Source organism: Ptychodera flava, chromosome 4 (assembly GCF_041260155.1).
Source record: "Ptychodera flava strain L36383 chromosome 4, AS_Pfla_20210202, whole genome shotgun sequence".
NCBI lineage: Eukaryota > Metazoa > Hemichordata > Enteropneusta > Ptychoderidae > Ptychodera > Ptychodera flava.
The window spans coordinates 43,008,892-43,034,354 of record NC_091931.1 but is presented as its reverse complement, the minus strand read 5'-3'; the positions used below and the strand labels follow the sequence as shown (position 1 = coordinate 43,034,354).

The window sequence follows — 25,463 nt, the reverse complement described above, 5'->3', positions numbered from 1 at the left end:
TAGAAGGTCCCTTCTTCCTCAGTAAGTGATAGACAATCACAACACTGTGTACAAAACACTCAGTTTTATACTTGATCCTGAGGACTGAAAATCTGCTGCACATTGGATGTGTAAACACATTTCAAACGCCCAAGATTTAATAATTATTATGTGAAAAGTTTTAATATTACACGATGAATTTTGCTCATGTGATTTTCTGTGCCATACACATGATTGTGCCATAAACAACTGACAGGATGGACGGACACGGTAGTTGCATTGATCTTGTAACCCCTGGTAACTTGATCCAACAAATGCAAACATTTGGATTTAAACTACATGTATTCCAATCTATGTGGGATATATCGGAAAAGTGGCATGGGTGTGAACATTATAATTTCCTCACATAAAAGTCCAAAGCTCAATGTTGAAATGAGTGATATAATAAAACATTGGACATTGGCACCATGCTACACCCTTGTCTCTCTGGACATACCGTAGTTTACAGCAGTTTAAATCATGCCCTGAATCAATTACTGAATCAATAGCACTTGATTGTAGACAAAGTAGAACCATAGACCCTGGAGTTAGTTGCTCCAGGGTCTATGGTAGAACTAGCAAGTGAAATGCTATCTTTCCCTTTGACATGTACACAATAAATGTACATGTATATGTATTGCAATTGAAATTAATAGTGTTTACTAGGTTCTAAAAGACAGCTGGTCATTATCTCTGTCAATCAGCTCCAAACCAAAGTGAATGTGGAAGTCACTGAATACAAAATACCAAAAGCATGCAAATTCTTGAACACATATACCTTTCTATGTACTTGAATAGATAAAAATCATTGCAAATCACTAGTACACTTCAATATCTATAAATATTACCTTTCCCTCATGGCAAATTCCGTGACAGAACCACTTTCCTCCAACTACAAGACTCTTTCTAGCGATGCAAAGTACTGCATGCGTTGTATGTCTCTGGTAAATGTGCCATTATGAGAAAGATCTGTAGATGTCATCGACAGCAGTTTTCACATTAAAAGCTAGTCTGCCTCTAATGGTGATCAATACAAGCTCTGAAGATTTATGGGACCACTTCACTTTTGAACCTGCCTCTCCTCTATACATGTACTGGTACCTGGTGGTACTTTTAAAATGTCACAGAATGTACCAGACTGGCGGCACAAATTTACCAGGGCAACTACATATATGTATGAGTCTTTACTGATACATATGTGACACATAATGGTACAATATGTATGTACCATGCTCCGACTACAGTACCCCTCAACAAGATTATTACTTGCAGTGTATCTTTCTGGCTGTTTGTATTACTCTGTGCAACGAACAGAAAATGCACTTGTGTGTGCCATCTTAATTCTGCAAAGTCACATCTCTAAATCTCTCCAGGGCAAAACATATGTACAGTACCATGAAGGCATGTGATGCCTGCATGGTGATAATCAGCCGAGGTTGACTGCAACAGGAATTTCTACCAGTTCACCCCAATGCCCTATTAACAGATCCACACTTACCATTGACAACAATGGGTTTGGGTGAAACCAATGTGGTAAAAAGGTTAGGAGTCAGCTAGATTTGTAAATTTAACTAGGCCCAAATCTTTTGATTTCTCCTGGGATACAGTACATCTGTAGTATATCTCTACTTATAATGCTTTGTATAACATGTTTCCGGTGACGTGAAAACATACACACTAAATTTAACCCATACTGCTTAACTCTTTTAAACAAAATTGTTTTCTAAGTGAAGGCAAAGTTATAATAATAAAGCCTTAGAAAGTTATGACAGCTAGTGGAGTGTGTTCACAAAATTAATGAAATTAGGCCTTTAACCTCATAAAATTCTTCAAACTTGAAGTCTTGCTTCTGTTGGGACAGTTTATTATTTTATCATCCTTTTCAGCCATACACTAAGCACATGGAAGCCCTATCATCTGGTACATCTGAAGACATGTACAATGTTGAAATATCACAGTATAGATATGTATCTAAAAGACTGTCATTGTCTGTTTAGTTGTTTGATGGAGGAGGTCCTCCCAGCTGTGGCTGTGCATATGGGACCCACACAATAGGTCTGTTGCTATGCACAACATATCCCAATATCTCTTGTACATATCCAAAATTTTGAAATGGCAGGTGCACTGAAACTGACGACTGCAGCCGAAGCAGCTTTGTACAAATGAATACAACCAAAGTTTATTTGGTAAAGTCTTGCAGAGATTGGAAAGCTACAAAACTGGTGAACTATGATGTATAAAATGTTGAATTAGCTTTACATTTGCTGGATATTCATTGCCAATGTCTCAGAAGAGGCAGTGTTTATCAACAAGAACCGACAGCAGACGGGACAACCCCTTCCCTTTCATTGTCTCACAAAAAGCAAGTAACATTGCAAGACATTGTGGTATTTATAAACTGATATAATCATTGAATTACAACACCTGTTGAACAATAGGTTATGGAATTTGTTCTGACAATGTCTACAAAGTGATCAACAAAACATGAATTTTTTTATTGTAATTTGTAAACTGACATGCTACTCAGTGGAAGACAGAACTGCAGGATGTCATGTGAATGCTGCATTGTAAATAAAATGCATCCTAGAACATGGTTAAAGAGCAACTTGTCTGTTCAAGACAGAGATTGTCAGGCAATGTGAATCACTTTCACTGCAGTAATGCCCAGGAGTTCATAGACATACATGAGGTCATAAATAACATGAAACAAGCCTGAAAATTATATCTCAAAGCGTTTGAAATACAATAATCTAATTTGCAACAAATAAAATTGTACTATGGTATGATGTATATGGCAGAACTGTAACTGACATTAATAATCTCTGTTAACTCCACCAGTAATCATGTATGTACACACAGTCACTGCAATGAGCCAAGTACCAACAAATAAAAATCCTGTCAGTGGAATACAAATCTACAAGTTCTGTATCAAAACAAACTAACATTATGTATGGTAGATATAATATTGAATATCTTAAGGTAGTATGCACCTCGAAAGTCAAAGACTTAAACTTTTGCTCTAACTTTCCTCAAGGAATCTTTCAATCATTCTCTTTCAAAATCAAGAATAAAAATAGGTGGTCACCGTGCAAATTTTGGTACTAGAGAAACAAATAACCCAAGATTTACCGATACTAGAAATTCAAAATGGCCGCCATCCCTGTGTTTACTCTATGAAGAAAAATAAAAATTTTCGAATTTCGAAAAACTAAGCCGGTGAAAAGTTTTTTTTCACCAAGAGCTTTAAAATGAACCCCCACATGTGGTATATCAGAAGAGAATTGTAAAAGTTTGAGAGTCCGAATATCTGTCCCCGAGGTGCGTTCTACCTTAAAGTTGTGGTGAAATCTTAAATTTCAGAAATCTTGGTAGGAATAGAACTTTCTGCCTGGGCTCACTTCATATCGTTTTGCTGACAATAACATTTTGGAAGGGACATTTCTTACAATCATGAAAAACTTGTGCATAAAATTTACAGCAATACATGTATCGCTGAACAATGTGTAAAAACTAAACATTGATCTAATTTGAACATGCCTTCAGTTGCTTTAACAAAATATAAATATTTGAAAGTAACCATATATCAAAAACAATATGTTTTTCAATGATTACAAGACACACGTTTGTTTGAAGTAAAGTAAACAATGTCTTTTGAATCAATCCTCAATGCAATACTTCAAAACGTATTAAAAAGAAAATTATGTATCTGTTGCCTTACTTTCGCTTTTTAAGGTCTGTCATTTTCCTCCCAATCAAATTTTGCTATCTCTAAGAAACAAACTCAAGCGCTAACCATGTATGTTGTCTTGTAGAAAATGGGGATTTTACCAAGCCAGACTTGGTCACTTATTGCAGATCAGACATGCAATATCTAGGAGAGCCTAGCCTGAGGTACTTTTTCTTCACATGTCGCTTTTTAAAATACAATGATGACTGAAATGCATACATGTACAGAAAATGTGTATAATTCTCTGTAAGATGGGGTTAAGCTGTTGTGTATGCAGGAGTGTCAATTACAATTCAGATGTTTGTCAGTGGCTATGGGAATCTCCCATATTGTCCTTTGCCCTGAAAACCTGTCTACCATTTAATGGATTTGACAAGATCTTAGCTCCTCTAGCTTGCCTACATTACTCAGGGGCCCTGTCTGCTTTGTATCATCCAGAAAACTCACTTTTCATGTTTTCCCTAAACTTGAGCAGAGAGAGTTTGACTATTCTGCTCCATACAATGCAAATTTGAGGTGTCTGTTTAGCTCAGTAACAAGAGAGCACATACGCTTACATGTAATAATTTAAGTATTTTTTTTTGTACTGTCTGCCTTCAGTTGAGATAATCATGTAAACTGATAACAAATGTTTAATCAATAAGGGGCCATCGATAATAAAAGCTGACGCACGACAAACGTAATTCTTTCATTTAGGGGGGAGGGGGTTAAAGCTCATTTCGTTTTGTGTGCGTCAAAATCACGTAAGGATTTTCGTCTATTGTTTTTGAGGTGCGACTTTGCAGCAAGAACGCAATACTACCTTCGTGTTCATCGAGAACAAAATGACCACAAAATACGGAGACAGAAAAGACAACAAAAAGACATCAATGTGAAGTAAAACTTGTATGCTTTTTCAACGTGAAACATGTACGTGAAACATTTTCCTACGTGCGAAATACATTAAAATGTTGTGTGTCTTAAAATGAGATACAGGTAAAGTGGAGGTTTATCAAATAATGTACACTTCCGGTATTTTTTCATGGGCGTGTGGATAGGAGAGGTGCGAGGGGGTTTGTCAAAAACAGCATCATAATACGAAAATTGATTTCACATAAGAACTTTTGTTTTGAGGGGGGAGGGAAAGGGTTTCAAGTAAAACGAAGGAATTACCTTTCTTGTGCGTCAGCTTTTATTATCGACGGCCCCTAAATTTACTCTGATTGTAATTACGCTGTTAATCAGCATTTATAAGACGATCAAGTTTTCCCCTTAAGTGAAAGTCAGACGAATTGCTTTCCATGATGTAACATTGTCAACAGCAGTCTGCTCCTTTTTGTCATTTTGTAGCAATGCTCTACAGAGCAACACGCTATCTGTAAAATGACTGTACATAACTAAAACACTTGGCATTTGATACTGATCAGTAATATCCCCACTTAATCAACATACCTGATGTATTATGTTGTTTGAACAACACTTCAACGCAGCACAGAATTAGCTTGTTCAGCTCCTACATACATGTACTCCTACACAGCATCAGGAGACTGGATATTGATTGTCAGGTTCCTGATCTCAGACAACTCAGAATTAATTGCTAGGAGATGCTCAATTCATATTTAATAATCAGAGACGCTTCAGAAAGACACTAGCTCAAGGCTACATAGAACATGGACAGATGAGTCACGAATTGATGAAACTGACAAGAGAAAATGCTGTCCACTCTAAATGTCTTCAATTTGAAGAAAAGTGGCATTAATTGGGAATGAGCAAAACAAACCTTGTCACCTACGAGTTTGAAAATAACATTTCATATTCTATCAGCTGTCTAGAAAATCGCTATTGAAATTACCTGGTATTCAATCAGTTGCTACATACAGTCATTTTCCGCAAACACTTCGTCTGTAAGCAAATAATGCATTATTCCAAATTTCTTATACTTTTTTTATAAATTCTGTCAGCAACTTAATGGCTGGTTTATTGAAATCTCTGAAGTGATCTAACTTGTACACTTTCTGAAATGCTGTTCTTTGTTTCCATTCTGGACATAAATACTGACGAATAGCTATTGAAATACTGTTTGAGTGAAAGATTTGTCTCAAGAGTTAGTTTTAATGTACAATTTTTGCACAAATCTGCATAGAAAATTCTGTTCTGTACTCCTTTACCAGCTCTTCATAAGAAAATCTACATTCACTTTTGCAACAGTGTCACATTCACACAGTTTTCCCAGTTATGAATGTGTTTTGACCCATGTTCAAAGAGCAGGGTATATCTGTGACTGTAGAAATGCATGATAGACAGAATGAAGATTGAATGGCGGTTTCAGAGGCTGGCATTTTTAACTTAGCACAAATTATGTAGTTTGGAAGGAGGGATATTATGCTCCAATACTTTATCAGAGACAACAAGTACAGACTTCAGTAATATGGAGTTCAGCGGTTACAACACAACACTTTAACCATAGATGGATTGGCAACAACTTGTGAATATTCATAAAATGCTTGATAACTAAACTTCCTGTGATCAAAAAGTCCTTCCCATTTACCATTTTGCATCATTTGATATTTAAAGGTATACTGTCACCTGTTCCATTTTGCCACAGTTACCATGGAAAGAGAAAATCTAACCAATCACAGATTTTAAGCGGATGGCCGCTTTTTAAAAACAGAGCCCTCACATGGGCATTTTGAATACCAAGGAACGCCCCTTTGACCATATATGGGCATATTTAGATTACAGGTGACTGTATCATTATCTGAATTCTGCACATTGATTTTGAAAGATTCACAAAGTCCTACAATTTTAGTTGAACAAGAGAATATCTTGTAGCATACAAGATTTCCTAACAATGCCTGCATTTTTAGGTTACTGAGGACAATGACTTCCTTCATGATTTTGTTCAGCAAACTGTGAGTTCATATATGCAATGAAGTAATCTGAACTTTCGAAGGCAATTCTTCCTTCTTCCGGTAACAGTTCAGTAAGGAGAGTATTAAATGCCTGTGACATAAAAATTAGGTTAGCTACCACCATAAAAAGACACATAAAACTAGCCTTAAAGCAGAGCTTACTAGTTACCATGTCAGTATTCCAAAAGTGAATACAGTCAAACCTCTGTACAGTGGTCACCAAAGGGAATGAGAAAAAGTAACCACTATATGGAAGTGGCCTTTCTATACAGGGTGGGAGAGGCATTACTTTCAGTGTAGGTGGTGTGCTGAGTTATGAATTAGGAATAGATAACAGCAGTAATAAAGTTCAATATCATAGATCTCTTGAAAATTATGATACAAGCATTTAATTTTGGAAAGAATCATTTTGCAGCTAGTAAATCAGTTAATAAAATATGCGCATTTCTTGCTTTCCACTCAATGCATTTTTTGGTTGAGGTCATTCAAAGTCAGATATACTGACCATTATACACAGATTTTGTTAAAAATTGGAGCAGTTGTATGTGACCAGTGACCACACAAGAGAGGTGGCTGTTAGAGGGCCTTTAACATGTAAAATGCCACAGGGTGATTGTGGCCAATATAAAGACGACACCACTTGTTAGGTTTGACTGTACTTTGCAAAGATCAAGAAAATGCATTATGGTGAACTGCAGGATTGGTATATCAGATATGCCATATAAAGAAACACAAAGACATTCTCCTGTTTTTTTCCCATCACCAACTCTAGCTTGTATCTGGAATAACCTCGGAGACAGATATTCTGACTCTCAGACTCACTGTTACACTGTTTTTTTTGGCCTACCACTTGTTGGGGCTCATTTTAAAACTAATGGAATAAATACAATTTTAGGCGGCTCAGTTTAGTGAAAATTGGGAATATTACTTTTCCCAATAGAGGGATGACACAGGGATGGCAGCCATTTTGAATTTAAAATATCAGTAAATATTGGATGATTTGTTTCTCTAGTACCAAACTTTGCACAGCGACCCCAAATTTTCATTCTTGATTTTGAAACAGAATGGTTGAAAGTTTGCTTGAGAAACGTTTGAGCAGGGCGTGAACAACCTTAAAACTCATTATTTACCATGATTTGATTGGGTCTCTACATACTGGAGTTGAAGGCCTTTTGGAATCTAACCATACCACTGCAAGGCAAATCAAGCTTTTCCATTACACATTCATAAATGACATAATTACACAATTCAGCAAGTCAAACAGCTCTTTACTTATTTATGACAAGACTTCCTACACAACACATGAAATACAGCAACAGGAAATTACATGTTTAGTCATCCTGGCTACTTTAACCCACAAAACGGCCTATTCCTGAATAAGTCTGCACTTTGTATGCAAGTGTAACTCTTCAACATTAAATATTACTGACACATTTTCAACAATTCACTCAGCCTACCAAACTTCCCACTCACTTATTCTCCAAGCAGTTACTTCTCTAGGTCAGAATTAGTAGTTGACATCTGAGCTGACAAGTGTACAGAAATACTATTTATATAAGCAATAAAATCTCACAGACAGTCACACTGGTATCTCCTGAAGAGAAGGAAACATAGAAACACACAAATCCACACCATTACTTCTAAACTGACAAAATGATGTAAAGCTTAGATCTGATTGAAATGTTTAGCCGTTCGTCCCCATCTCCAAGGACTTACTGTAGGTCCATGCTACATGATGTACACAATTCAAAAAAGCAGGGATAATCAAAGTACTAAAGCAATGAAAGTGTAAAACCAGTACTTTCTCAAACTGTAACTCATTGTGGGTGTCAATTATGCGTCAAGTTCAAGGTATTGTCATTTCTTTGGCGATGAGAATTTTTATCCGCATTGTCCATGTGTGGGTATGTGTAGATTTCCAAAGCCAAACAGTTTGTAAAAGGATACATTATCTCTGGCAGGAATGATGGCAAAATTTAAAAATCTATTCCTTGTTTCAACTTTACTACTCAGAATTTATATTGAAGTTATTGAGTCAAATATCAACAACTGTAGTATAGGCAAGCTCTTTGCAGAATTTTAGTCCAGGTAGATGACTATATATGCAGGTCAACGTATACATTCCACTGGGTTTCCTTATAAAATTCAATCAAGTGATTTAAAAGTTTCACAGAATGCTCACATTAAACCAGATTTATTTTAATGTTTATTTTGAGCATATTCAGAACTGCACAGGTAGAATAATGGCAATTAAAAAAATATCTCGGTGACATTTGAACAAAAATAAAAGGCATGACAACAATGCACTACCAGTAAAATTGCAAATTTAACCCAAATCAAATATGATATCGAGAATGCTTGCTTTCTCAGGAAACCTACATGTTACATTGCATAGACATGATTATGTTTTGATTACTTAGACTAGAGTGATTTGTCATGGTACTAGGGCTCTTCAAACTACAGTGACACAGTGCTATCTATGGCTGCCAGAGAAACAAATGCTGATTTTTCTACAATATACCCTAGGTAATTACTGCCATGAAATGATGTAACAATTGAATCACTTGTGTGACTAAGGACTCTCTGGTCTACAGCATACACACTGAGTTCAGCTGTTCTTATTACATCACACCCTGCAATTAATGTATGATCACGGACAGTGTCTATGATTGTTACATTTTTGTCACGCACAGACTGGGCTAATACCGGTCTACTGTCTGGACACACCTCACTGCAATGTATATGTAAGCTGGCAAGGATATCATCTACCCCGCGCTTTCACTATCATTTACCAATACTTCACTAAATATGAGATGTACTGTCAATAATAGAACTAAGCTGGAAGATCGAGTTTTATCCTGAAAAATTCCAACAGATATTTTGCATGCACTGTGCTAAATTATGGGCACTATACACAGAAAAACAACATTGCCATGTTCTCCTTCATTATTGTTTGTATCAAATGTAGATTACAGATGCAATCCAAACCTACACAACTTCCTGTTGAGACATCTCTGAAAAGACAACATATCGAATTTACTGTATATGCCAACTTCCCTTTGTCTAAAAGAAGTTTTGAAATTGTACCTCTAAGTTCTACTGAAATTTTTAAAAATCTGTACATAAACAATCATCATTAGTACATGTATGGCAAATTACGCACCATATTGGATGAGTATATACATTAGCCTTCGTGTATTTCAGAGGTGGATCCTATATACTGCTTCCATCAGTTAGCTTTCATCCAGGCTTGAGAGTTAATCAATTTTACACAAGAAGGACTTTTAATATCTCTCTCTCTATGAAACGTAATGAGCTATCTACAATGCATGTCACGTTGGTATATTTTCTCAAGCATGTCAGCAATATAATCCGGATTTACTTAGATTTGAAAAGCATATGGGCAGATGTCAGATTTGGTTACAAGACTATGATTTGTCAAAGGAAAGGTTTGCAGCGACGGATCAAACTAGATATATGTACTAGTGATTATGATTCCTACATATGTAAGAAATTAATTTCTTATTCCTGCTTAATGAGTTTAGAAATTTAAGTATCAGTGTTTTTGCTAGGGTTTGGGAACATGTTTATTGTTTGGAGATTCCTGGAATCTTTTCAGGTTTCTCTTAATACAATTCAGAATGTGCACATGGTCATACCTCTTCAGGTCCTATGAAACTGTGTTTAGGATAGATTTGTATGGTTTTCAAGTATCAAGCTCTAAGAAAGTTTTGAACTCAAAAGTCAAGAACTTTCCATTCAAGGAACCAACTTTGCAACACAGCCCTGTTTCAATATTGGAAATTGCATAAAATACTGAACAATCAAACAATCCTAGACAGTGCACTCTAGTCTGTCTGCGATTTCTTTTTATCAAATTTGAATAAAAAACCTTGCTTCTGAATGGCTTTAAGCTGAACCATGGTTGTACTGGTCGTGGTTGTTACATAAGAGAATTTAGCGTGGAATGCACCCGATTTGTAAAAGAAAAAACTTAAAATCTGAAAAAGTGTCCGAGTAACAGAAAAATGAAATCAGACAGCCAAATCTGTTCTCACGTGGAATTTTCTCAGCTTAATTAAATCAAGCACTTTCTCCAGACAGATTTTGATGAGCTTATCTATCAGTCACACTCTAAATGCACTCAGCCAGGGCTAAGCACTTCAACAAAAGAAGTATTACCTTCGAGAAAATGGGATGACTTTGGTGAACTGGCCTGCAACTCACCTTAATACCACTAACAGACAAAAAAGTAGCGAGGAGCAATTTCATTACAATCCTGATCAAACACACTAATACTTTTGACCTAAATGTAATCTCAACAGCTACTTCCCACTTCCTATCTTGCCAAATGACCCACAATGTTGTGAATTCCACACACACCCAGATCTAGACAGTTATTCCTAGCTGTGCCTATCAACAAAAGAACTCTATTTGCATTTGCAAATGGCTTCGTTTTTTTCACAACGTTGCAAAGGCTGGCAACATTGACAACTGACACAGTCCAGTGAACCGCTGTGTTAACTATTCTGCTTTTAAAGCCACTAGTAGTATTAACTTTGATTTCTTTACATCCCTCAAATTTCTACATTTTTACAGTCTACTGTTAAAATACTTTGTTTATCGCATTCACAGAATGCACCACAGACTGACTGTTTTTTATGATACTGTGTAGCTGCAGTACTGTAGCTCGAGGTTTTGCCTGGGTATTTGGGTCAGACGGCAAAACCATACCCAGGCAAAACCATGGCAAAGTCCTACGTTCAGACTCCAGCTGCAGGCTGTAGCCTGAACGTAGGACTTTGCCATTTTATTACAAATTTTACTTTTGTCCCAGCGTGGAAACATGTTTCTATGTATTTACACCACGGTTACTTTAATGCGTCCTTCGACAAATACAAACTCGACAGAATTTGGTTGCGTCCACTCCAGGAATATTGCAGACAGGACAGAATAGAATGTAACAAAACAAACTGTTTCAAGCATAGACCCAGAATTTGTTTTTAATTCTAACATGAAACTTTCATTGCTTGAATACCAACTTCAAAGCACTGTGTAAACGATGCGATAGGTGGGGTAAAAGCGCGAAGTAATCAAGCGCAATTTGGGGTTTCCAGTTAATAGACACAACGGGGCAACTATAGATGTACACTGATGGATGTAATATTACCTGCATGGTACACTTTATTGCAAATTGCATGCTGAATGCGAGGACGTGCACCAGACAGTCGAGCGTTAGTACAGCTCGCAACGATAGCATCTGCCCCAGCTGAGATGCATGACAAAATTTTGTGGATGTTGCGGTATTTCGCACATGGTAAGTACCAATCACGCGAATTATAACCGGTGACACAGGACAGCCAGACCGGCTCAAACAGCTGCGTGAGTTGCAAAGCTGACGAACGTAAACACCACACAAAATTCCTGACATATTCAACCATACAACGCAGAGACTCAACAGAAGCTGGACTAGATAGGCAACTATATTAACTGCGCTGGATGTACGTAACGTCGGTACGTATCGCGACGAAACATTAAAATACGAGGCATGAAACAGTTGTGGATTAGAACAGCTGAAAAAATCTCACTTGAACGGTAAAAAGTGGCTTAAAAGGGATAAAAATGAGGATAAAAACTTCACTGACCTGATGTACAGTTCAACCAATACAGCCCTCTCACAAAGACTTCTTGAATAGTATGCGAAGATATGATGTATTTGATTGGACTGGATATCCAGGTCAACTCAAAACTGCCCAATTACAAGTCCGCTTTTGTCGACGACGAAGATTTCGAGTCTGCGCAAAACGCAGGAGAGAAAACATGGCGGAACCCGGAGGTGTCTTGCAATGGAGCGTGCTGTTTTTATTCGTTTTCCTCAATTTTATCGCCACTAACACGCCAGTTGTAGATGCCAAGAAAAAAGAGGTACCGAGAGATTTTATAGTGCCTTAGTGTGCTGCGTTTTTGGAGAACAGAATTTTCTACATATATATTTTTTTATTTGCAGCTCAACTCTCTACGTTCACTCGCACGGTCTTACTCTCATAAATAAGTGCCACATCAGATATGGTGATCATACGCGCAATAAATGTTGGAAAAATCGCATTTAAAATTCAAATACTCATCAGTGATGCCATATTAATTAACAGTCCAGGTAATTCTCAGGAGAGGGCGTTATTGTGCGAAACACTCGTTATTTCCTTTTCATACCCAATGTGTTGCATGACATTGTATCTCATGTTTCGTGTAATTTGTAAATTGTGGTGGTTGCTAACATGATGTCAATTGATGTCGTTCAGAATGTTGAAAGTGAACAGCATATGGCATGTATGGGCTGGCACGATCTTGCTTGCGATTGACATCAAAAGAAAATGAGCAGTGTTCGCTTGCTGATTTGTAAAAAGTTGTCATTGTTGTTGATTATGTTTCACTATTATCAAAGGTTCAGATATGAGAAAATTGGATGCTGTGTATTGGGGAAGGGGGCGGGGGACGGGGGACTTCCTACAGCTCCCCCTCCCAACCTAAAATAGTTTTTGAGGGGATGCATAATTTTTCAGAGTTGTCATAATGTAACCCATACCAAATTTACTAGGGGGGAACCCAACAGAATAACATTCTACCTTTTCATTTGTAAGTATGGAAGATGTCCCCCCTCTAAGCACAGACTGCCCTCATGGTTATGCCTGGCCATCATGTTGAAATAATTTCATTGGTAGGGTCTTCAAGGAAATAATGCGTCACCTTCTTGCATATCAACAGTCAATTAAAACAATCTTAAAGATTGCATTATCCCATTATCTATGCCTATTTTTTGTACATAACGTGTCAACGAGAGACTAGATTACATTGATTCAGAAACAGTCCAGGACTGTGATTCAGAATCCATAAAACTGCCTTAACCCCCTCATGCATGGTTCTAAGAATACACTTACGAAAATTTGCTGATAGTTGTTCAGAATGTTGTTTATCCTTATGTTTCATAAATTCCAAAGAATGATATTGGACTTGAATGTCAGGTATTGGGATGAAAATGTTCAGGTGAAGATGAGGGAGCCTATTGATGTATTGGTCATCTTTTTTGGAGTTCTTGTAAAATTCACACTTTTCTCCCTTTGATACATTTGTAGCAAGTTCTTGGTGACCGTGTAAAGCAGCTTATGGATTGGAACTCGAAGCGTTCTGTGATCCGACTGAATGGTGATAAGTTCCGTCAGTATGTGAAAGCTACCCCTCGTAACTACTCGGTAGTTGTCATGTTTACAGCCCTGCAACCTCAGAGACAGTGCACAGTATGCAGGTAAGATTTCACAACTTTCAAATCTGTCTCAAAGTAGAGGTGTTCTTGTACTTTCTCTAGATACTCAAAGTTGAGGGAAAGGAGTGCGGTGCAGTAGTCTAGTATTCACAGGCTGATAGCCATAAAATATACATGTATTCATCTAGACTCTTTGAGAAGTCTGTGAAATGAGGCATATGTGCAACGGAAACTGGTTAGAGGCTTGAAGCCCTGTTTGACTTTAACATCAATAGCTTCTGCAGAGTGAAGTTCTATTGAAGGTAGAAAAAAATTTCAGTGTCAACCTACATTGTGTCATCAGAGATGGTAGGAATCTGCATTGAATCATTAAGTTGACAAAAAAATCAACAGCACTTTTGCTGTTTTCTGTAATTTGATGCAGTATTTAAGCAATAATGTACCCACCACTGGCCCATAATGGACGAAATCAAACTTTGCACTCCGTAATGAAAGAGGCGGAGCCGAGTACATTATGGAGTGCAAAGTTTGCTTGAGTCCATTATGGGCTAGAAGGGAAGTACATTATTGCTATTATTTTATAGTTTCAGCGATGCCAGTGAATTTGTAAATGTAGAAAACATCTGAGGCCACAATGCTGGATAATCGGATGAATTATCAGTAATTATCTGGGGTATGACGTCACAAAATTCACTGGTATTGACAAAGCTATAATATGATAGTAGTTATGGCAAACAATTGAAAGTTGTACAGTAAAGTAGCAGCTGAGTGCTAGCAAGTATGCAATCATAACAATTAAAATCAAGACTTTTTAATAAAATTGAAAGTCGGCCTAATCTGATTGTATAGCACCCACCATAATTTCTTGATGATTATTCCATGCCTCACACTACCTTTTTTTCTACCCGTGCAGACAAGTAAACGATGAGTTTCAAATACTGGCAAATTCCTGGCGATATTCCCAGTCCTATAGCAATAAGCTGTTCTTTGCCAGTGTTGATTATGATGATGGACATGATGTCTTTGCTGCAGTAAGTACTTCTATCCAGCTACTATGTGTTCAATATTCAACTGGTGCAGGGTTCTCCACAAGGGGATTTTTAGGGATGGGCCACCCCTCTGTTTTTGGAGCAATCTATTCATATGTTAATAACTGCACAAAAGAATACATTTTCACAACAAAAGAATATGCAAATTGTGTATTGTTATGTAAATTGGCCGCCCCTCTGATTTTCTAAGCTGTGGAGAACATTGTGGTGTGTGCCAGAATCAGGGCGTGTGCACCCAACTTATCAAGTTAGTTGAATAAGATACTGAGTGATGTGCATTGAAGTGCGACTGATCCATGTAAAAAAAAAAGACGTTTCAATGTGTTGATGTGAAAAGCATTTTCACAAATGTCAGTTTACTTTGATGATTGACTACTTAAATCAAAACATGCCAGAATTGATATTAATTTCGTTGCAGCCCCTTTTTGCTGATGATTTAGAATATGTTTAAATTTTCTGAGTCAAAAAATACGTCATAAAATGTAAAGTTATTCACACAGGTTTGGCCAAATCATGTGTTAACCCTTAGTATATTCAGTCATATTGCTTTCCTATGAGTATTTTTATTGATTGGAGATTTCATCTGTTTTGAATCGTAGCTTAAGATGCACTCAGCTCCTGCAGTAATGCATTTCCCACCCAAGGGCAAACCTAAAAAAGGTGATACTTATGACATCCAGAGGTAAGATTAACAGTAGAATGGCTTTGTTCCTTTCCCAAATCTTGTTGAAACTCCATTGTGTTCTATGCTAGTGTCTGACCTCTACAGAGGGAAGTTCAACCCTTACGCTGCCAAGTTCATTTGTCATCATTAGGTCATGCTGGTTGAAACCAGTGAGGCATACTGTATCCCATATGTCACATTTCAACAAAAACTTAAACACTGAAGGTCCCTGAAAACATAATACTGTAAACATCATTTTTACTGACAAAATCTGCTGTAACATACCGTGCCAAGTCGATGAAAATGCGTATAAGTTTTGGTTTAATAAAAACTGACTTTGCAGGTGAAGAAGTAATAGGCCAGGCAGGATAGAGTTAAAGTATGAACGGTATTGAATGTTTGATTTAAAATTAAACACCAGTAAATGTGTGCTTGTATTGGGCAAAGGGCAATTTTCAGCAAACATGTTTCCAACAAAGTCAGTTTCTTTGTTACGGCTGATACTCACGTAAATTTTACCATATCAGTGCAATGCTATGAGGGACAAAAGAAATGGTACTGATCTTCCCATGCCATTTTATTTTACCTAACCTTGGCAAAAACCATGAAAGTGAAATTTTTCACATGAACAAGTTCATGAACACCGTGCTTCCATCTGAATGAGACTTCTGCTCAATGTTATATTTTCTGTGATGGGGAGGGGTGAGATGAGAAGGAAGGGGGACAAGAGAGGAAATGGTTGAGTGTGTTTGAGTGTAAGCACGGGAGTTTTGCCAAAATTGTTCAGTCTGGCTAACACATAACTACAAAAGTTTAAAAATGAAATATTGTGTGTTTCAGAGTGGGATATGCCTCAGAAGCAATTGCCAAGTGGGTCGGTGAGAGAACTGACATAGTGGTAAGTGAAGAACTCAATGAGATGTGAACGCAAAGAGTGTAACACAGTGATGCACAGCCAGCCGTGTAAACACATCACTGAAGACTAGAGTTTGTATGGTGACTGACACATTTCACAACGTATCTATTCCTATCAGCATAGGGAGGCTGACAATTAGCATGGAATAGATTGGATCAACTGTATTGCTGTACATTATGCATACTGCCACAGTCATGATCAAAACTAGAGAGTTTTGAAAACACTATTGTATCAAGTCATTTTGAGCTATCTGATAGCTTCTCGTTGCAACCAAAATTTAAGAGGTAGGTTTAGTATAATCTGGCACTCACAGATTCAAGATCTGTTTTGCAATGTAATCCATTGTCATGATAGAGAGATGATTATACATGGAATGATTCGTTTTCAGATCCGCGTGTTCCGACCACCAAACTACTCCGGAACCATAGCACTCGGCTTGTTGTTCTCTCTGATATGTGGTCTTCTCTATCTGAGACGTAACAACTTGGAATTCCTCTACAACAAGACCATGTGGGGAGTTGGGGCTCTGGTAAGGAGAATTCTATTCAAAGACCTTGTTCTCACAAAAAACGTTGTTTTCAAATTATCTCCCATCTCTGCATTGGGAACTTATATCCCTAACACATCAGAAAGCCTTTAGAAAAATTGGACATTTTGTTCTTTTATTTGTAAGACACAGCAGATAGTTACCGTTGATTAGGATTTTTTCAAGTCATGTCATACAAAATCAGCTAAAAAATAAGGGTACCCACAAGGTGACTGTCCACAAGCAACTTTGATACACTCTGTATTAAAAGTGAGAAGATATCACCATGTTTATGTACGTCTTAGCAAGATAGGTGCAGTTGATGGTAATTGTGTGAATGTATCAAGTATTTATGGACCTTCAAATGGTCAAGTCTGTGAAAAATATGTAGGGCATATTATGGTATAGTGGTTTTATGTGTAAATACCAGGATGTCATGGTGACGCATGAACCTGATAGGACAATGGTTAAACAATTATGTGTACTGAGCATAGAAATCTAGATACACTAGTGTCATCACATCAATGCAATTAAAAACCAGTTAACACAGTGCAGTGATTTGTTCTGTGGATGCGTAAAGAAGCATGATACTGACTGATTAAACATTATATGTGGTCTGGTTTGCCATTCTTGTTCAAGAATTCACAGCGTATTAATGTTTCTTTTGCTATCATCAGTGTATTGTCTTTGCCATGACGTCAGGACAAATGTGGAATCACATCAGAGGTCCACCGTATGCACATAAAAATCCACAGACTGGACAGATGGTAAGCACTTCCGTCATGTTGTATGTATTGAATATAAAAAATCTAATGCTTTCCGGTTTTTTTTCATCAAATAACATTAAAAAGGCAAAATGTACAAATGTTGATATTTTGATGACACATATATTATAAAACAAGAATTGGGTAAAATTGTGATTTTGTTTCCCTCATGTAACAATAACTGCAGAGGTCATGCAACATGCACAGTCGTTTTATTCACTGCAAGAAGAAACTGTATGTTGCTTAAAATTATCTTTTAATCATTTTCGTATGAAAGGCATGGTAGATGGCACACAAAGTCAGATTCATACTGTTTATGAATGTGTTTTTTACACAGCTGGTGTAACATGTGGTTTCTCAGTTGTCATGCAAAAATTGAAGGAAGTTTGATATCACTCACTGGGATCTCATTCATTTGTAATAAATGACTACAGACATCCTGTTTTGAAGTTAAAAAACTTACCATCGAATTGTAGAGTAGAATTTACAGTACTACTGCATGGGTGTGTGCGTGCTTTTTGTGTGAGTGTGTATAAGTGTCGTTTGTATGTTCAAATATTTGTAAATTCAGAGTAATGTAGCGATCTCAAATCAGATGCATTCATTGATAAACATGTTATGATGTAGTTGTCTGCATTTCCTACAGTTCCTATTACAGATGTTTATTTCACTCAATATGCAAATCACGCTACAAACACATCTCACAGCAATAAACTTTACTAAGTCTTGCAGCATATGACAGTGCTGTTAAACAACACTGCTGTCCTCAAGAGCAATTTGGATCACTATATGTTAAAGTTATAGCACAGCAATTTCTGTTAAGTATTTGGTGCAACGTTTTCCACTGTGACGGCTGGAATTCATAGCCTGGTCATGTACAGATAAACACTGTCAACACAGTCTCTCACTGCTCTCATCTAACCATTATGAGCATGGCTTATTTCACAACTTGTTTCATCACTTTGTAAAATGTCATTCATTTAGAAGTACCTTCTTTACAATAAGGTGATAAGGTGATATGTATTGGTGAAAACACTGCCAGAATCAGTTCATACCTTAGATTTATTTGATCTTGTAACAGACCTGGGTACTGGCTTGCTTGTGTAATGTGTGCTTGAACTTGCTTGAATCTTTAAATCATCTGTATAAGTATTCCTTTGGCAGGTGAAAAAAAAATTGTTAATGTCATTTTCATTTTGATTGTAGAGTTATATTCATGGCAGTAGAAACGGCCAATTTGTTGCAGAGACACACATAGTCCTTCTACTGAGTATCCTTTATGGTCTGTGAATGCTGCTCACGCAGATACGCACATGAATGAAAGCGCTGAATCTTGTAGTCTTTCATCCAAATATGACCCTTCCATGCATCTTTGAAATGTTGGCTGGTCTCTCAGACTTTCACAGTTCAGAGCTGCTCATATCTGTGGCAGCTACATTCGAAAATTTTGTGGATTAATCTTTTGTGAAATTTGCCTGAAAGGAAAATATGAACTGTAGAGGGCGCTGTGCTAGTCTCTCTTTTTCACTCTCTCTGAGAGGCAAGTTTGCCTGGAAAGGTCATATTTGCCTGCTTCTTCCTAAGATACTAAAATCAGCATGATTTTTTTACATCTTCAGCAACATGCTGTAGCATCTCAGCTCAAAATCTTGCTTCTATTTTTGTTTTCTTTCTTTTCCTAATCATATCACGTAGAATTACATACATGGTAGCAGCCAGGCGCAGTTCATCGGTGAGACACACATTGTTATGTTACTCTGTATCCTTTATTTTACATTTACGTGTCATTATTTAATCATTTTGTCTCCATAACAGCTGACTGGGGCAGTCGTCAAATCATAATCTCACTAATATCTTCAAAATTAAACCATGACATGGGTGTATGTTTTCATGCTGATATACAGTGAAAGCTGTCATCAGAAATCACACACAAATGAAGAACCCAATAAATTCTATCCAGTTCAAACTTTAAAATTAGACAGCAAAGATCTGTAATAATTCTTTTGTTATACAGATGAGTTTTTTTACGAGTTTCTAAAGATGGTATTTGTGAAACTGACGGGCATCAGGTTCACTGTATATGGGCAAACTTCAGTACTTCAAACTGTCTCTTTTCATGTCACATAACATCTCAGAGTCTACCAGTCCAGTTCAGAAAAGCCAACCAATATTGGTGTACGTTTCTCTGCTGTTCAATGGTACCTGCACAGACTGTACCTCACCACTCCAGCAACCAAACCAGAGATGTTTCATATAAGTTTTCCCCTCACGTGTGCAGTATTCATGTGGTAGTCAGACCTTCTGACCAATCACTTCACTCAAGCTACACTCCAGATTTCTCCGCCCCACACGTCAAATCACATCAGCCTTTGTATTCAGGAGACAGCACTCCCTGGTTTCCTTTGTCAGAACATGCCAACATGTCCACTCAAAATACTGCCCTCATTAGTCAAAGACCACAACATCCTCTATAATTGGAATGAAATTGTCTGTTGTTAGAGGAGACCAACTTTGTTCATCATGGCACCACCTTCTGTAGTTTGAACACAATGTGTATAGTCCCAATAGTACCCTTTGTATTGAAAACACCAACCCTTGCTGTTATCCATGACTGTTGATACTCTCTCACATCCCTGCATAGTCAGAAAAACCTACTGTCAGTAAACTAAACCTTGAATTTGAATGGACCACGGTACAAGCAAAACCACTGATATATGTGTATTTCTGTACCCGTTCTTTCATATGGATTTGTTTATACTGGCATTACCTGATCTCTTGGGTTTACTGAGTCTGTAGAACACATTGCATCCTGTTTACTCCAGAATAGAACTATTACTGTTTTGTTTACCATTTACATGTACTTTACTTAGGCATTAATTATTCATTCTATAAACCACACTCAAGGTGATGGCAGAGCCTCTGCAGTATTTGTATTCAATATGAATTGTGAGTATATCACCTGAAGAATGCTGGGTCCAGTCTCCACAGGTTTTCATAGGGCCCCCCCCCCCCCCCTTATAGTTTGTGAAGCAATGCACTCTGTAGGATTATGTTGTTTTGTAAAATTCTTCTGTGAAGCCAAGTCATTCATCTGTCTTTACTGTCTTCACTGTTGATTTAATGCACACTCATTTTAGGAATCCTTAACCACACACAATATTACCTTCACCACCCATTAAAGTATCCCACACATCACCTACGACATCAACTTTGACATCACCTGTGACCTCACTACCCATGGTGCCCCACACCACCCATTAAAGTATCTCACATCACCTATGACCTCACTACCCGTGGTGCCCCACACCACCCATTAAAGTATCCCTCACATCACCTATGACCTCACTACCCATGGTGCCCCACACCACCCATTAAAGTATCCCTTACATCACCTATGACATCAACTTTGACATCAATTATGACCTCATGACCCATGATGTCCCACAACACCCATCAAAGTAGCCCCTGTATCACCTAAACATCAACTTTGACATCACCTATGACCTCAAGACCTATGATGTCCCACAACACCCATCAAGATAGCCCCTTCATCACCTATGACATCAACTTTGACATCACCTATGACCTCACTACCAATGATGTCCCACAACACCCATCAAGATAGTCCAAAAACACCAGTTTGAGCACCATTTTATGCAAATTACAACCTGTTTCAATTTCAGCCCAACTGTCTTTTTATTCTTTCAAGCTCCACAATGATAACTGTTCAAAACGTGGTATGAAGCCCTCAATGTAATTTGTACAGGTTCTGGCAGTGGACCGTGTTGTGTTGTGCATGTCATGTATTCACTCACACAGTTTTCACAGAGTTCACCCTCATCAACATCAGCTCTCAAGAATTAGTGTCAACACAACAACAAACCAAAGTAAAAATTCAACAGCTGTAGGAAAAGCATGCATACAAATGTATCACATGTTGGATCTGAAAAATGTCTCTCATATTATATCAGAAAAAAACAAAGAACTTTCAGAGCACATTTTTGCATGTGCATTCATGAATGTTTATGTGGGTTTTCAGTGTTCAGCACATAGACTGTGTAAAATTGCATGATTTGTTGTCAACCAGCACATACATATATTTCATTTCAGCATTTTCATTGAAATCGTCATCACAGTCCGTGATGCATGCAGAGGATATGGAATGTGACAGCACTGCATTGCCTGGTATACACACTTCACAATATTTAATATCACATGTTACATTGATAGTTTCTGTGTTTGTCTGCTGGGTCACATCTTACTTGCATGATACTCTTCATTTTTCCGAATTCTTTATTGTCACTGTTGTCATCATCAATGTTATCAGCCTTGACCAGTTCTCAGATGCTGCCATTACGTTTGGCATCGTCCTTCTCAATGAGAGCGCCACTCAGAAAGGCGACGTAGGAAAGCGAAGAAGTAAGTACATTGATAAGCTAATAAAATGAAAGGAAGAAATATTTGTACTGTGGAGCCTTACTTATAATCAAATTCACTATTATTGTATTTGCTTGTGTCAAGTCATTGATGAGTATACATGTCTTGCTAAGCTTTGGGAAATATTGGCAAATGGCTTTGAGAAGCCTCTTCGATACAAGACAACATTAATGAGAACTCTGGTAAAATGATTCAATTTGAACTTTCTATCTGTGCATACTTTCTGTATATTCAATTGTTGAAGTGTTTCTAGTTTTCATGCTGTTTAACCCTTCTCATATGAGACCTGTCACTTTCCCATCTGCCAAGTGAGTACAAAGCAGCATTGAGCCAAAACCCATGCATTTTCACCTCCTTGACATGGAATGTTATAGCAGGTTTAGTCAGTAAAAATTATGGCTCAAGTACAGTATCTCTGTTTTCAAGGGCCTTCAAATATTCAATTTTTTGTTTAAATGCAACACATGGACACCTCACTGGTTTATACCAACTTCACCTGATGAATATGGCACAATAAGGGCTGATGATGACACTGCTGTCATTGTATTTGTTTTCAGTTGTGACAATTCTAGGTCTTGCAACTGTAGTGGTGTTCTTCAGCATTCTCTTATCTGTGTTCAGATCTAAATACCATGGTTATCCCTACAGGTAAGTCTATTATTTCTAGCCACACAGTGAACTGTGTGACCATTTGGTTTTGGGTTCTGAGGACTTTTATTTCATTTTGCTCTGAAATTTGCAATTTTCGACATGAAGTATCTTTTATGTTTGACATTTCCAGATTATTCATATAAAGCGGTCTGCAGTTCTTGCAGCTCTGATCAGCAGGTAAAATTTCCAATGCAAATTTGATGAGCTGGTTTGCGGTTTAGGGGTTTAGTGTTATCGTAACAACAGAGTTGTGTTGATGGCAACTGCGAATGTTTGGACCAACAAACATCAGTTCAGCATTGATATTTCAAGCAAAGTTTCTTTGACTATAATTTTCACTTTTTCTACAGACTTTTCATATTCACAATTTCAGTAATATGTTTTTTTCTGTCCAGTTTTCTTATCAGGTAAAGGTAACACTGTTTAATAAGTCCTGGCAGAAGAAACGAAGCAGTCGCCACTGCAGTCATAAATCAGTATGCTTGGAAAATGTACTTCTTTAGCTAATTCATTCATTCATTCATTCATTCATTCATTCATTCATTCATTCATTCACTCATGCATTGAATCATCTGACTATTTAAAAAATTATTATTTTATACCCAAGTCATTATATGAGGTTTTCTCAATTTCAGCGTCTAAATTCATTTCAATTCTGCTGAGTCAAATGAATAAATTTTGATTACCTAGGATAGCCAAAGGGTAGATGTCTGTGCAGAGGTTTTCATCTGCTATAGAAAACAATAGAGTGGTGCTTTAATTCTGTTACAAGGTCAAGCTGACCTTGAGGCAATTGTTATCTTATCTGTGAATCAAGAATTCTGTTAATCTCTCTGTATTGCACTCCGTACCAATGTTTGCAGGATAAAAAGTGTGAAACGAAGATCTATATCTTTGTCAAAACTGTGAAGGCAATGATTTTGCCGTTATTCTAGCTTTAATGCTGTAAACATTACAGTAGACTGTCACGGGTGTTATCGCCAAGCATATCAACAGGGTTAGTGCTTTTGAGAAAAATTATGTATTTTTAACTTTGCAACCCTCTTTGCCTAAATTTTATATCTTCTGTCAATTTCATGAGTGTTGATTGTGTCAACCTGGCATTATGTCATCACAATTTTGAATGTTGTAGTTATGATGTCAGTAGTGCAAGTGTCGTACTGATAGTTTTTAAAAAAATTATTTGTTTTGCATAACATTATTCAGATAACAGTGTGGTTGTAGAGAGTAGTGTAAACTGCTTCTGCATGATTTTCCTTTCAACTGAAATACAAATTCTGTTACTTATGACTTTAATTTATAACACATCCCAACCACCTGGCAACACTAGGACTCTCATTTCAATAAGATGTTACTGCTTTCTATGTGTCCTGACCAAAATGACTATCAAACAAAATAAAAAATGATAGAACATTGTGTTGTCAGATAGTGGTTTATAGTTGTAAGTGCTTGTTCTTTTCTGTGAGTGTCTTTTGTCTGTATCGCTCTGTAATAGTGTGTATCATCACATTCATTGCCGAGTGAAACACGATTCAAATTACCGATAATGTCATCTCAACACAAAACAATGGTAAGTCCAAAAATGTGCCGATTGGTTCTCACACCCTGAGAAGTAAACTATACTATACATTTATTCAGGTTTGAAATTGAGGATCAAAATGATGTTTGTGAATGGAGCGGAGCATGCAAGTGTTTGCCTTATGTATAAACATCAATGCATAATAAAGTGAGGTCTCGGAGCCCAATAACTTGGACGATATTAGAAAGTGACGGACTACCTGTATAGATATGAATCCTACCTGTGGTATTGAAGTCTTCAAAAATTGATTGTGTATAAAAAATGAGATGGCATATGCAGACGGATAGATAGATGTTGGTAGTTTGTATGACAACCGTGACTTTTCAATGTAAAATTTGTGTGTTCTATGCCAAGTGAAATTGATGATCACCTATAACAGATCAAAGATGGATTTGAGTTTTTCATTGTCAATGCAAAATCAAACTGATTGCAATGTACATTGGGCATTTTTACTTTGTATTTTCAAACTCTTTCTTTGTTATGCTCACATTTGACAAAGTGGCAATGCTTGATTTGTGCAATAAACTTGTAATACCAGAACATTAAGTTACGCTATAAACATTGGAAGAGACCATATACCATTTGCACCTTGAATGAGTGACATAGTTTTAAGATCAACTGGACAAACATTTTGTACACCATTACTAAGCACTGTGCCCAGACACCTTCTTGTAATATTTTGAATTAAAGTACTTTACCATTGTACAAACACTGCCTGTGTATCTTTAAAAACCTCCCATTCCAGTATCCTTACCACGTACAAACACCAAATAGAAAACTAAAACATTTTAGAAAAGTATGTCAGTAAAAGAAATACAAATACATATCTATGATCAATCTTGCTGTATTCATCAAATAAAACTAAAATGGCTTGGCAATAATGCTCTAGACAATATACAGTTGCAGTTATCATTTGCACTCTGTACAGTTTTCTGTGATTTCAAATTTCTAAGAGAGCTTGCTCTCATGTGCATTCCATCTGA

The 25,463-nt window shown here is 37.1% G+C and overlaps 2 protein-coding genes across 6 annotated transcripts in view; one reads left to right on the top strand and one right to left on the bottom strand.

Annotated features, from left to right (window-relative positions):
* LOC139131842 (zeta-sarcoglycan-like) overlaps positions 1 to 12,415 on the bottom strand; it is a 34,948-nt gene extending 22,533 nt beyond the window's left edge. Inside the window, exon 1 of the mRNA XM_070698130.1 lies at positions 12,282 to 12,415. The gene's annotated coding sequence lies outside the window, so the exon portion shown is untranslated. The remainder of the gene's footprint in view (positions 1 to 12,281) is intronic.
* LOC139131840 (dolichyl-diphosphooligosaccharide--protein glycosyltransferase subunit TUSC3-like) lies at positions 12,416 to 25,189 on the top strand. 5 transcript variants are annotated; one of them, XM_070698129.1, is made up of 12 exons: positions 12,416 to 12,561; positions 13,767 to 13,936; positions 14,808 to 14,925; positions 15,543 to 15,625; positions 16,448 to 16,505; positions 16,912 to 17,052; positions 17,727 to 17,816; positions 19,509 to 19,572; positions 22,158 to 22,232; positions 22,808 to 22,898; positions 23,032 to 23,078; positions 23,297 to 25,189. In XM_070698129.1, the coding sequence occupies exons 1-11, from the start codon at positions 12,457 to 12,459 to the stop codon at positions 23,042 to 23,044; spliced, it is 1,008 nt and encodes a 335-aa protein (XP_070554230.1). In that variant the 5' UTR covers positions 12,416 to 12,456; the 3' UTR covers positions 23,045 to 23,078; positions 23,297 to 25,189. The 5 variants fall into 5 exon arrangements, 4 of the variants coding, with proteins under 4 accessions (XP_070554230.1, XP_070554229.1, XP_070554228.1 ...); XM_070698128.1 differs by lacking the exon at positions 19,509 to 19,572 and adding an exon at positions 19,020 to 19,083; XR_011552200.1 differs by lacking the exon at positions 23,032 to 23,078 and having other exon boundaries at positions 19,020 to 19,572.
* The last annotated feature ends 274 nt before the right edge of the window (positions 25,190 to 25,463 follow it).

Excerpts from the sequence above, each read along its gene's own strand:
- LOC139131840 (XM_070698127.1), top strand. The coding sequence starts at position 12,457 with ATGGCGGAACCCGGAGGTGTCTTGCAATGGAGCGTGCTGTTTTTATTC. Across the intron at positions 13,937-14,807 it reads AGACAGTGCACAGTATGCAG|ACAAGTAAACGATGAGTTTC; the intron begins GTAAGATTTCAC and ends CTACCCGTGCAG. Across the intron at positions 14,926-15,542 it reads GACATGATGTCTTTGCTGCA|CTTAAGATGCACTCAGCTCC; the intron begins GTAAGTACTTCT and ends TTTGAATCGTAG.